This window comes from Botrytis deweyae (genome assembly GCF_014898535.1).
Source record: "Botrytis deweyae strain B1 chromosome Unknown BDEW_006, whole genome shotgun sequence".
NCBI lineage: Eukaryota > Fungi > Ascomycota > Leotiomycetes > Helotiales > Sclerotiniaceae > Botrytis > Botrytis deweyae.
Window position 1 is genome coordinate 1,391,756 of NW_024066213.1, and position 14,865 is coordinate 1,406,620.

Here is a 14,865-nt window from a genome sequence, read left to right on the forward strand (position 1 = left end):
TAGGATATCAATTCTATAAAGTCTTTTCTATAAGATTACAGAAAATCATTAAAGACATTTATAGGAATAATATATATATATCGAAAACAAAACCTATCCTAGATTCATTAAATATAAATATATAATATTATCGTATTCAATCTACAAATATAACTATAGAGCTCTTCCTCTCAAAATAAGCTATCAATAAGCTAACACTGAAGTAGATTATCAATACTTTCGAAAAGAAAACTTCCAATTATATTCTCCCCTCTCTGCCTATTATTAGGGTTAATTCATTTTACTATTAACCTACAAAAGCATGAAGTATTCTGAATATATTCGGAATAGTGGATTTATTATATAAATCTTATTAGGTAGTTATTTTTTAATACTTATCCTTATCTTATATGGATCTATTCGATATGTATTAATTAGGAAGGAGCTAATCCTATAAATATAGGTCTATAAATATAGAATTATATTAGAAGTGTATATAGTTGTAGCTGAATCAATTACTGAGATTGAATTCAAAGTATGATTATTCTTGTTTAGATTTATTAAATAAGAAGTTTAGAATAAGATATTCTTATATTTGAAATATAACATTAGGATTGATCTACTTTATTATTAATCTATAAAAGTATAGAGTGTTCCGAATGTATTCGGAATAGTGGATCTACTATATAAACCCTGTCAGGTGGTTGTTCCCTGATACCTATTATTTAGATAGAAAAGTTGAAGTTGTTTTATTCTATATATAGTAAGATTATTGAGAGTAGTTTAAAATATTAGTAAAAGCTATCTATTAATAGTTATTGAGATATTTAGAAGAATCTATAACTAAGATATTTATAATTAAAAGAATATTAGATAAAAAGTTGAATATTTTAAAGAATATAAGTATTTAAAGACAATTAAATATTTATAAGTAGTTGAGCTTTTCTAAATAGTTAAAGATCTATAGTTGGTTAAACATATATTAATAGTTGAATGTTTATAATTAGTTGATTGTTTATAATCAGTTAACTGTTTATAATCAGTTGATTGTTTATAATTAGTTGATTGTTTATAATTAGTTGATTATTTATAATTAGTTGAATATTTATAATTAGTTGATTGTTTATAAGAAGTTAAATGTTTATAATTGTTTAAATGTTTATAATTACTTAAATGTTGATAAGTAATTAAATGTTTACAAGTAGTTGAATATTTAAAGTCATTTAAATATCTATAAATGTTTAAACATTTATAATTAATTGAATATTTATAAGAAGTTGAATGTTTCGAAGAAGTTGAATTTTTATAAGTAGTTAAAGATCTATAGTTCGTTGAATATTTATAAGTAGATGAATGTTTATAAGTAATTGAATGTTTAAAGTCAGTTGAATATTTATAGTCAATTGATCATTCTATAAGTTATTAAAGGATCATAGGCACTTGAACATTCTTTAAGCTATTAAACAATTATAGGCACTTGAACATTCTTTAAGTTATCAAATGATCATATGCACTTGAATATTCAAGATAGTTTGAATGCTCAGAGTCAACCAGACATTCTAAGCGACTTCAACAATCAAAGTAGTTTAAGTATTCAAATATATCTAATTGTCTATCCCGATTCTAGTATTCCAATTGATTACAGACAATCAAATCATTTGAATATACAAGTGCTTTCAAGTAACTCAATAGCTCTTGACAATATTAAGAAATTGAGAATGAAGATGGGAAAGAACTATGATCTTTATTTACAAGTACCTACCTAGTATATAAGAAATTTTTCGAATGTTTTTCCATGCTTTTCTCTCCTTGTATCAAAGTGATTCAATTTTCCAATTCAATCAATTCAATTCAATTCAATTCAATTCAATTCAATTCATTCAATTCAATTCAATTCATTCAATTCATTCAATTCAATTCAATTCAATTCAATTCAATTCAATTCAATTCATTCAATTCAATTCAATTCAATTCAATTCAATTCAATTCAATTCATTCAATTCAATTCAATTCAATTCAATTCAATCAATTCAATTCAATTCAATTCAATTCAATTCAATTCAATTCAATTCAATTCAATTCAATTCAATTCATCAATTCAATTCAATTCAATCAATTCAATTCAATTCAATTCAATTCAATTCAATTCAATTCAATTCAATCAATTCAATTCAATTCAATTCAATTCAATTCAATTCAATTCAATTCAATTCAATTCAATTCAATTCAATTCAATTCATTCAATTCAATTCAATTCAATTCAATTCAATTCAATTCAATTCAATTCAATTCAATTCAATTCAATTCAATTCAATTCAATTCAATTCAATTCAATTCAATTCAATTCAATCAATTCAATTCAATTCAATTCAATTCAATTCAATTCAATTCAATTCAATTCAATTCAATTCAATTCAATTCAATTCAATCAATTCAATTCAATTCAATTCCAATTCAATTCAATTCAAATCAATTCCAATTCAATTCAATTCAATTCAATTCAATTCAATTCAATTCAATTCAATTCCAATTCAAATCAATTCCAATTCAAATCAATTCCAATTTAAATCAATTCCAATTCAAATCAATTCCAATTCAAATCAAATCAATTCCAATTCAAATCCAAATTCAAATTCAAACCAATAATCAAAATGCAATTCAAAGTACTTGCTGAAAACTTTTTGCGTGGTTGGCAGCCCGCATTTTGGAGTGGGCCATAGAGTTTAAACTCGGCAATTTCCTTTGGTCCTTGGGTGAAGTCTGCCTTTTTGTTCTTTCGTGGGTAATCACTGGTAAATGGGGCCTGGGAGCCAATCTTGTTAAAGAGCTCATTATTATTCTTGGGTGGATTATAATTACTTACTGTACGCACATCCAGTCTGCAAGTCCGAATTTTTTGGTATCTCGTCACTAATAAAGACCAAGTTAGTATCTACTTCTCATAATCATACAATCAGATCCTCGAACTTGCTTTAGCGTTGCACCAGTTACGACACACGTATCTGCTAACATTCAACTCTCAAGTTTGCTCTTGATCTGCAAGACCTCCGGAACGAAGTTCAAAAAGTCGATCGACAGTTGGCTTATTCCCCAACTAGGAATCTAGTCACAGTCCGTCGCAAAACTTAGGTCTACGCTATTCGCAGGACGAATTTTACCCCACATTCTCCCATTTTCGAGAATTATCTATATGATCCTCATCCTCATACTCTGCACAACTTTGTGGATCTTAGCTTCTCGACAACAATTACCTAGGATCATCACATTTACTTTTTCATTGAATTAGGAGGAACGGTTACAACCTCTAAGACTTGTCGTTGGAAACAATAGAACACGACGAATCCTTTTGACTATAAAAGCCCAATTGTTCTCCAATCAGGAGGAAAAATAAGTGAGCGATGTTTATCGATTGGTTTCTCCCGATTGCTTCTGTGACCTCCATGCTCGTCATGCTCTTTGCTGGCTGGGAGGGCGCTCAAATATTTGGACGCGCGAAACAAGACCGTCAAATGCGCGCCCGAGTCCTCAACGAAATACTAGAAGCTCCTCCGGAGAAGCGTACAGAGAGAATCCTCGAATTATGTTTTTTCGTCATCGCGGATAATGAGAGGACTCGGTCTCAATTGGAAAATGATGTGCTTCCGGAAGTGTATGAATATCTTGAGATGCAAATGCGGAGGAATGAGATGGATGGTGGAAGGTTCAGGGATGTTTTGTGCGTAGAAAAGTGGATGGGGTATGAGAAGCAAGTTTTGAGAGTTAAGAAGCGTATTGAGGAATTTAAGGAGAAGGAGAGGGAGCGAGAGGAAGAGAAGGAGGAGGGGCCTTTGGAGGGAGGGATTTCGAAGAATGCACGAAAATCGGGGAAAGATGAAGCGGGATGTGTGGATCTTGAGAAGGGAGTTTGAGGGAGAGATTTGGGGTAAATTTGTATGGAAACATCGAAAGTAAAATATTGAACGCGTAACCTTCAAAGTTTAGTGTCTAACATATTACACAAGTTATTCTGCAGCATGAAATTCATATAAGAAGGGCTCAATGATTGAGATTTTTCATCTTCCCATACTAGTTGATTCGATTTCCACCTGTGCTCGCCACCTAACTTAAGTTTCTTACAAACAGAGCCCCGCATACCTTTTAGCTATGTAAATGTCATGAAAGACACTCTTTTCGGTTTCGAATCCATTCCATTCAGCCATATTGGGAATCTTTGCAGCTGGAAACGATCATGAAGAGGAGGAGGAGAGTTTCTCTTGTCCCTAGACATGATATCTATTTATGATTATTTTTGGAGATGCATTTTCTGGCTTGGTGGTTGAAAAAAGTGGTAGAGGGCAGTATATAAGCGGACATGTTGCTGAGAAGTTTTGATTCACTTACCTTGACCAGATTCCTCAGGCTCATGCTTCATTTCATGATCTCGCTTAGCAAGTCATATTAGTGGGGCTGCTTCCTAGATGGAGAGATCGAGACATGGCAAGACATGTATAATCTTCTCAAGTATCATAAATTCCGAAACTCTCGAAGACTGGAAGGATCGAGCCCAGCGGCAAACCTTTCTGTCACGTGTGATCTTCAATGTTGGTAATATTACAGCACGGAGCTCCGCCTCTTTCATGCGATGAGAGAACGTATATCAACTTCGAAAAGTTTCATTCTGGATTTCAAATACCGGATCAACTGAATCAATTATTAAAGATTGAAGTGATATTCCATCGGCCTCTCCTTGTTTCCACTCGCTTACTATAGTTACTACAGTTACTACAGTTACTACAGAAAAACTTGACTATACCAGACTAAGAGATACCGGAATCTTGAATATACTAAAATAATTTCCTCATTTGATCACTTTTTATATAAAAATATCGAACTTTTGAGCAAAACCAATATATCAAATACTTTTTTTTTTTTTTTTTTTTTACAAACATGATATAAATTTTCATAATAGATTTAATTGAATAAACTTTTTTTATATAAATAAGCTCAATCAATTATTATTATATAATTTTTTTTTAAAAAAAATATTGAGGTTTAGAATTGAAATCGAATATAAATTTTAATTAGAAAGTTCAGATTGTCTTTTTTTTTTATCAGAATCTTGGATATATTGGATTTGATTAATTAAAAATCTCAATCTAGTATAATCAAGTTCTTCTGTACTATTCTTCTTCCAATTCACAATCCGATATAAGAGTTCTAGCCCCTGCTTAGTACACCCCTATAATAAATATAACAAAATCTCTACAAAAATAAGATTTTCCTATACAAATTATTATATTAAATATTCCATTCAAATCTTTATAATTTCTTTTCAAAAAAATTGAAAATAATATATAATCATAATTAAAATATAAAAAATTATTCGAAATATTTTTCACTATTTTTATTAAATAGTTATATAATATTAAAATTGAATTTTTTCAAAAATTCTAATATATAATATTTTTCCCATACAAAATAAACAAATTTTTCAAACTTTTTTGAATTTTCAATTTCAATCCTTTAAAAAGATTATTACAAAAATATTTAAAAATAAATGATATATTTTTTTGAATACTTTCAGCAATTCAAAGTTTTATTATAATATAATTCTTAACTTTTCCTTTTATTATAATAAATAAACTAGAATATGAAAAAATAAATAATCTTGCATTTTAGCCAGAAAAATGTTACATGTGCGTTGAGCAGGGGCCAGAACTCTCACTTTATATCCCTGTAATGGCTGTTCGCGTGAGCTATCCATTCGCTCCGACGTCTACGGAGTCGATTTCGCTTTTGATTATCTGTAGGTCCGACTCTTTCGTTAGAAGTTATTCTCCTGACAGCTCTCTTCAATTTCTAATTGAAGCCCTACCCAGCTCTATTGCAATTCAGTATATAAATGGAACGCCCAATAAAATTTCCATACATCATCCTGGTGCCGAGTATCTTTCCTTGACGAGCAACGCTCTCGTTAATGTCAATATATATCCGTATAGATACGGAAATGAAAATCTGGAAACAGTAGCAAATCCCAGTCAATTGCTTGCCAAGTGTTCTCTAAACAATTATAACTCAGTCTTCAACATTGAGATTCTTGAGAACGAAACCGCAAAACTTCTTCCACTCGTAGCAAATCAAAATGTGACAATCACCCAACACCAAATCTCTACCCCAATCAGTGTTCGTACTAGTATTGCTCGTATTTCGTATACTGATCCGTATGGTGGTACGTATTGATTTTCAATAATATATTCATGTATGTGATATCAATATATATATCACTGAAGATATTGAATCTTGTTTTAATATTGAATATCACTGAAAATATATAGAAATATGGGAATTCGATCTGGAATGCTTATTTTCAGTCTAAAATGGATTAGGAATGGATATTCCAGAAGGTATTCATAAATTCCAAATCCATTTTGGGCTAAAAATAAACATGAATATCCATTCCTAATCTATTTTGGGCTGAAAATAAGCATTCCAGATCGAATTCCTATATTTCTATATACTTTCAATAATATTCAATATATTGAATATCTACTGGAGTAATATAATCCCTTTTTATACGTATGAGCTATCGTATTAAAAGCTTGATACGCACCACTGTTATACTACCGTATACTAGTACAAACACTGACCCCAATATTCTTCACCAAGAAATCCAACACACCTCGTGACTGCCATTCAGCACTTTTCATTGCCACCACCACCTTTGAATACATTCTAAATCCATTTTCCTCGGACTTTGCAGCTTTTAGTAGATTGAATACTTCTCACTGGCTCCGAGACATTGAACCCGAGGCCGTCTTTGACAAAGAATGTGTTGATCACATCCTTCTGACAATTTTAATTGTTGAATAAGTGATTCGGTGTTTAGTAGGTCTTTGTATTGTTTTATTGGAGGGCGATTTTATAAAAGAGTAGCATATTTGGTAGATTAATCAGACACTGAAAGATTACATAGTAACGGAGAAGAATCAATTTTTATTGGGGACGACATACAAAGGTATCAGGGGAGAAGAATGACACGAAAGCTAGTAGATCTGATTGATGATCATAAAGACGAGCATTGTTTCTCGAATATATTCAAGATGGATCCGTTGGATATTGCACTCAGGGGAAATCACGCTTTAGATCCAACCTCCAGGAAGGCCATGCGCGTTCCAATGGCTAAGATCTTGGATGGAAAGTGGAAAGGTGCAGCGGAAAGAAAAGAAAGAAGAGATATTGTGGGAAATAGACAGAAAGATCTGAATTTGGAAGATGAAAATATGGTATACGTAACATCATTTGAGGCGGCGATAGTAGCAAGGAAAAGTATCGATAAGCCGAAGCCACTAATATGTAATGCTCACAGGCGCAAGTGTATGGAGGCGAGAGACAGGCTTTTCAGGGGGGAATTATTGAGGGAAAGAAAGTTTCAAGAGGCATTAGGGAGAAAGATGAGCTTTAATTTAGGAGTCTATCTTTTATTGAAGTTCTTGTTGGTTATCTGAATGGAATCATGTAGACGGATAATTAACGAACTTAAAAATCTGAAATCATTACACTCTCCTCATGACTTCCGGAATACAATTAGGCGATATATTAGATAATGTAACAGTTGAGAAATCGAACTTCTTCATACTGTACATCACTATCAGCTCAATCCCTTGACTATATACCAATTTCTCATCTCTCCCATTCAAGTCCCTTTTCAAGATCAATACTTTCCGCCATCTTTGCTTTCGATGACGAAATTCCTCTCTTGTACTCCTCAATACGCTTCTGAACCCTGGCAATCTCTTTCTCAAATCCCATTGGACGCTCCACAGTTGGTATGTTCCAGTTCTCTTTGATTTCTAATGCAAAATTATATCGACGACTTGGAGTTACTCTAAGCTGCGCGTTGCAATATCTGTTAAATTCGGATGTGGACAATGTCCGGAACCATTCGCTTCTTTGAACAGTTTCTGTGTCACTAATTCGTCGTTCGAGATGCTCGAGAATGTCGGGAAGAACTTCCTCAGGTACCTCGGTTGTCTTTTCAGAAAGCACAAAGAAGAAGAGATCCAAGATTCTATCAGATCGTTCCTCTGGAGACATCTGTAATAGTTGCAACAGTAGCTTTGCTCGCATCCGACTCTCGCCCCCTGTATAACCGTCACGGCCATATTCTGAACAAATAAACCATCCAAACCCCAATGCTACAAAGTATTTGAGGAATTCGACGAATGGTATAAGCTTGTCGAGGAGCATTTTGAATTCTTGTTCTGATCAATTTGAAAGCTATATTCAACCATTAGTATCTTCTGTTCATTCAAATCTGAAGTCATAAGACTAAGTTCAGTACCTTCAACGTTGTGGCAAAATCCGAAAATCGTGATGTTTTGCGGAGGAGTGAGATAGTGAAACAATTCGTGAAGAGAAATTTTGATGTATTTATAATAATTTCCAAGTTTGTGTGAAACCTCAGATTGTGGGTAGCGTGGACCTAAATTCTACGACGGACTCAACCTAGTATTTTAGCACGAACAATCGGAACTGGTTGTCATTTGTACAGTGTCGTGTTCCAAGCAAATTTGGAATCGATCCAGCTTTACAACAAAAGATCATTCGATTCTGGTATTTTCGAAAGTTACTTTGATTTTGGCCTGGAATTTGTTAATTTCGCTCACCTTCACTATACACATATCGTGACCACTTCTCAGATGTCGAAATGCAAAACATTTCAAACACTTTCTTTACTTAGAATACCAAGGTTTAACTTCGAGTAAGCCGAGACTTAAAGCATGATAATGACCTGGATAATCCAAAGTGTCATCTGATATATCGAGAGTTCAATGAATTCCGTGTACTGAAAGTGCCAAGACTGATTCGAGACAACCGGATTCGTACCGTGAGGTATGTTGGACGTCACTATCTAAATGTTAGCCAGAGAAACAAAGGATAACTCTATCCTGGAAGTGAAATGAAATTTCCTCAAGCTATGTTCATTCTTCTTCCCACTCATTCTTCAAGCAACCCATTATTTCGACATTCAAATTATTCGCTGGTGCGTTCAAGTAGGAAAGAGATCGAGCTCGGCAGTATTAATGAAAACGTAGTCCATCTGGATGTTTGATTCGTATGAATTACCAGCTGGAAATCGATGAATTAAGGTTGGTTTTCAACAGTCCAAATTGACAAGCCGAAAGCTGGATTGTGGCAAAATTCTATTCTGGCCAGTGGTTTCGCTGTCTAAAAGACACCATCCCAGTGTCATGTAAACAGAAGGATGTATCTCAATGAAAGAGATATTCCAATGCCGTAGAGTCAAAGCCATAGATGGTACCTGAAAAGAGGAAGTCTCTTAAAGAGGAGAAACTTGTAACCCCTCAAACTTTTCATCACAGCTGACGTCCATATGAGGATCGAAATTTGACTTGCGAGTCTCGGGGAAGAGACTGAGTCATCCAATGACAGAGAAGCTCACTTCTTTGAATTTGAGACTCTCTCATATAATTATTATTTCTGAATTCGCTCTTATCTCAAGATGGCGCTGTAGTTGAGAGATTGCCCAACAGCTTTTAAATGAACGTGCCTCAACGTTCGCCAATAATTCGAGAGGAAAATATACATGCCACCTCTTTTGCTGTTGAGTGTTAAAGGTTGCCAACGAATAGAAATTCTCCACGAACATGGTCCCGGAGAAACGTCTCTCAATGTCTGCCGTTTTAAGTCGTGTTTCGGCAACCTGTTCAAAAAAATATACCATAACATGTTGTGCTGTAATGAACAAAGTGTCTCCCTTATAACGAGGCTCCGATATCTAAATTTGCCAACGACGAGAGTCTTCCCATGAAACTCCGATCCGATAGTGATCCAAACAGAGCTAATGAGCGTTCCAATAATGAGGTAATCAATGCAGGGAGTGTTTTCAGTGATTTTAGCGTACTTTGCCGCAATGAAGTGAGTGTTCCAAGTTCACAACATTCGGACAAAGGAGTGTTCCAACGAAAGTCTTCCACTCCAATCAGGATAGTGTTCCAATTTCATCACGAATTTATTGTAAGTGAAAATTCCAAGTTCCACAACTTTTCATCAATAGAATGTTGAGTTTCCAGATCCATAGAATTTTTATCCAGAGGTTGTTTCAATCAAGTGAATGTTCCAATTCCACATCTTTTCTTCTGGAAATCCTCCTTAGATGCATGACCCATTGTAACAAAGAGAAGGTCAAAATTCCAATTTCACATCATATCGAAGCAGGGATGATGAGGTAAAGCGTACTTTTGTTTCACAATATTCTGACGAAAATTGTGCTTTCAACGTATGGATTGTTGCGATGAAGTGTTTGGCCCAATCCTATGACATCTCAACGCAAAAAGTATTGTAATGAGGTCAGTCTTCGATGCGAGTCAGCGTTCTGGCTTCGATAACCCAATGTTTTAGCAAAAAGAGAGCTCGGTGTGCGAAACCCTTTGTGAGATAGGGTGTTCTTGAGGAGAGATATCTTGATCATATTGGGTAGTTTGATGACAGATACCATGGGTGAAATGTGCCATGAAGATGATGGTTCGACCACAAAAGACTGCGTGTGCAACAAAAGTAAACGCGAGACAAACAGCACAGCAGCCGAATAAGTTTGATGTCAAATCGAGGTCTATGAATGACGATTCTCAAAGGTTAATCAAACAAAGAGTAGGTATTGACTATACTCTAAGTTTGAACTCTCAGCGGACAGTCATGGTAATAACTTCAAAACTCTGATTTTTTTGCTTCGGAGTGAGGAGTGAGGAGTGATATGGCATAAGAGCGCAAGATAGTCTACGAGATTATTGGCTATGCGAGCCCCAGTTCGGTTATTGAGATGTCAATTCAAATAGACTAGTCGTCTCTGGCTTGATTACCGGCTCTGAGCATATCTTGATGATTAATAAGTAGTCCGAGAAGTAGCTTTATATTGATTTCGAGCTTTTGGTTTTGAACATCGACATTGAGATGGAGATTCTCACGGAATCTCCAATTCACAATGTTGAGAAATCGACGCGGAGACTGACGGAATACTGAGATAGCAATCCAAGCAGGCTAGCCACTTCAAAGCTTTGAATTGAGAGGCTGAGAGATAATTGATGTTGTATCTTGCGCTTCAGGAAATCAATGCGAAGCCTCTGCTGACAGCATCTGGTTGCGATAAGTATTGAGGAGAACCTTTGATAGAGCGAATTTCGAATAAATGTTGAGGAGAACCTTTGATAGAGCGGGTTTCGAATAAATGGAGTTTTCGAAAGTGAGGATATCTGGATGATGATGATATCCGAAGGAAGGACATCTGAGTGATGATGATATCCGAAGGAAGGACATCTGAGTGATGATGATGATATCCAGGGTAAGACCTCCTACCGGCGAAATTATTTGATAATTTATCGCGAGGATATTCAAATAGCATAGATCAATGCTGAAGTGATTGGTAGGAGGTGATCTGACCGTCTTTGAGTTCCCATGCAGCTAATGGGTCGATCAGATCTGAGTTCATTGTTCTTCGCGTTCGCAAGGAGATTCCCAGCTCGAACTTATGGAAAGTCTAGTGATGATCGACAATCCTGGGGTGTCTGATGATGATTGACAGTCCCCTCGAATACTAACGCCCGACAACGACCGTGAACGTCGAACTCTGTAGGGGCTCGGGATGCGGTCCCTTGGCCGCTGGACTCGGTGCAAGCATGGTCGAGCCCAGAACAGCACCATGCGGCTGCCCCAGGGTGCGACCCCCGGGTTAACCCGCTCTGAGGGTTGTCGATCTACGATCTATCGCAGATCTTTCTCGTTTCTTCATCTCTCGCTTTGCTTGCGCTTCGGTGGCTCGCAACCGAATCATAACAAGGGCGATAAGAAAAATGTCGAAAAATGCCAGGATCAAGGAAGCAACCTCGCCTGGACCTTCCTTCCACTTAGGATCCTCCTTCTTCTTCTCATGATCAATATACACTATCCTTACCAAAGCGAGGACAGCAACAAGAGAATTGAATTTGGCAAAGTCAAATTCCGCTTCGCGAAGTCGATAGGAGAACAGGGAGACCAGGTCCAGAACGAGGAGAGCCGAGGAAAAACACTGACAGCACAGCGAAGCTGGCTGCAGGTCCGTACCAAGACTCCACTTGCTAGTAGCCCACCAAGAAACTGAAAAAATTACCAACTGCACGATGAGAAAGAAGACATTGGTTTTGGAATACCAATTCTTTAAATAACGACAGACAGCCCTGGAACAGGGGTTCTCCAACACACGGGAGAGGAAATTTTCGGCCGAACGAAAGGCCCAGAAAGTCATGGTGGGAGAGGAAAGGAGAGAAAGGAAGCTTTTGGGTTGGATTTGGATTGGAAAATGGGAAATTGGAATTGGAAATTGGAATTTTGGATCACTTTTGGTACCTCATGTACGACAAAGAGGAAAAGGATTGAGAAGCATTCGAAAAGTTCATTACATACCTGTAAACATTGATCGTCGTTCTTTCCTTCTCTCAAATTTCCCAAGTTGTCAGGAGCCATTGAGTGCTTGGATAGACTTGCACATGATTTGATTGTTCAGGTACATTCCGTAACATTTATCATCCTGAATATTCAAGAGCTTGTCAATGTTTAAATGAGTGTCAATATTCGAGTGCTTATCAATGTTCATGTATTTAGAAATTTTCAAGTGTTCATTGATATTTAAATGCTTGTTGATATTCAAATTCTTGTGAATGTTTGTATGCCTTTCAATGTTTGAGTACCTACTTTTGAATGCCTGAGTGTTTATCAATACTTATTAAGCGCTTTTTATTATCCCAATTGTTTGTAAATATTCAAATGCTTAAAGATGTTCATAAGTTTTTGATTATTTAGGATTCTTGGAACATTCAAGTACAAGTCTCAAATGATTCTCAGGTCCTTGTTCATTTTTCAACTAATCATACATGTCTCAGCTGTTATCAATGAATAAGTAACGATAAACATACAGCCATTACTGATACTTTCAATGAAATTAATTACTCGATTTCCCTATATTGTGTAATAGACTTTGGTGGTTTTAATCTCATTGAATATGCTATGATCGCATATAGACTGAACAGACTCATGTGCTTCTGATGGCGAGCCCCTAAATCTTACTTCATGAAACTTAATGAGTTCGAATTGATCCGAAATCTATTTGACGAAATAGTATAAATTCATCTTAAAGTGTCTTACAAATAAAAGAGATATTGAGAAGAAGTAGATCTGATCAATAATTTACCTATCGATTTATATCTTATTCAGTGTCAAAGTCACAAAAGAACTGACACGTTCTCTTAACCATAGAAGACTTAAATATATTTTTACTCAGATAATTGATTCTATTCTCACAATCTAAAATTCTGAATCTCTATCACTTCCAAGTTTCTCTAATCCCGTTTCCCCTTATCTTTATTTAACTCTACAACTCACCACTCTCGTATCTGCGGCCCTCCCTCCACTTTCTCGAAAATTCTTTCTTGCCACCTGAAACGCCGAATCCTCATCCAAATAAACAGATGAGGCAAGCACGATCTGACTGAAAACACTCACCATGGAATCCGGTACTGAAATTTCTGTTCTCGTTGATGAAATCAGGTAGGAATTATCAACCCATTATACTGCAAGATCCCGACTCCTTTCCGGTCACAATCCATCACTGGCATTATGCGTACCTGCCTTTTTACAACAATCATCCATCAAAAATAAGTAAGGATAATTCCGGAGTTTATGATCTACATATATCCGAATCTTCAATGAGTCACTCTCATATACTTTGGTAGAGATGAATGAAAATAGTTAAATGGAGAGGAATATTTTAATATATAGAGCAATTAAATGCCCTCATTTAGCCTCAACCAAATGATGATGCATGTATTTACCTATAACCTTTATCAGTCACCCAAAATCCTCTCCACCCCCAAAGAGTCCTATTCTCCCACTCCTATCTTACTCAAGAACCCTTTCCATCCTATGAAAATCCAGCAAGTTAAAAGCAAACAATGAGGAAGACGATCATGGATGAGCACAACTTCGCGTCCGCTCTACCTCTGCGCTTTCACCTGTGCCTAGAATTTCCTCATGTCCCGTATCAACTACGTAGACTCTAAAAATCCAAAAGTAGAAATGCTATCTATAGTTATCGTTGTCTGTAGTAACGTATCATTGTCACTGAGCAATTTTCTTCTCACGTATCTCATCATCAACGACATCAGGTAATCTTCTCACCGTCACTCTTCCTATCATCTTATCATTTACAAACCTGCAGATTCTGTCACCTCAATCACAAATTCTCATTCTCCATTCCCCACCACTTTCTGCCTCCCCCTTACAGATCAAGCCCAAATCTAGACCCGAAACCAAATCCGAAACGAAAACCACCGCCATCAACCACCCACCTAGAATCCAAAATCCAATAATCCCAAAATTCTTTCCTACTCCATAAAATCCAACAAGCAAGCTCACCCACTTCCTAATACTTTTCAATCTCCACATACACATGCATACATCCAATACACACCCACCCACCAATCCACGCCCCGCAATTATACCTATTTACATTATAGATTACAGCCAAGAACCGAAGCGAGAACCGAAGCGAGAATTTCGTATCACTTACTTCTTCGACTTGACTGCAACCTCATCAACTTAACGTAACTCAACTTAACTCTACTCGAACCCAATCCCAGATAAAGCTAAAAATATTATACAATATACATACATATATATAATATACACATATACCTACTTTTATATATAAATATATCCCCTAGAGTACGGGAAAATGGCGCTCATTATGATCTGTACAATATACCTTGTATGAAGAACTATGATTGGTTAGATTGGCTTTTGTAATGCTTTTTTAATCACTTTATTTATAAATAGGAATCTTGATTTCAAAATATAGTT

At 35.7% G+C, this 14,865-nt stretch overlaps 2 protein-coding genes across 2 annotated transcripts; one reads left to right on the forward strand and one right to left on the reverse strand.

The window, feature by feature from the left end:
• Positions 1–3,377: 3,377 nt before the first annotated feature.
• Positions 3,378–3,887, forward strand: EAE98_003621 (uncharacterized protein; the record flags this gene model as incomplete). Its single annotated transcript, XM_038951241.1, has 1 exon — positions 3,378–3,887. One exon carries the CDS (start codon positions 3,378–3,380, stop codon positions 3,885–3,887), a length of 510 nt encoding a protein of 169 aa, XP_038812705.1.
• Positions 3,888–7,638: 3,751 nt separating this feature from the next.
• On the reverse strand, positions 7,639–8,205 carry EAE98_003622 (uncharacterized protein; the record flags this gene model as incomplete). The annotated part of the gene is made up of 1 exon (XM_038951242.1): positions 7,639–8,205. The coding sequence occupies one exon, from the start codon at positions 8,203–8,205 to the stop codon at positions 7,639–7,641; it is 567 nt and encodes a 188-aa protein (XP_038812706.1).
• Positions 8,206–14,865: the final 6,660 nt, after the last annotated feature.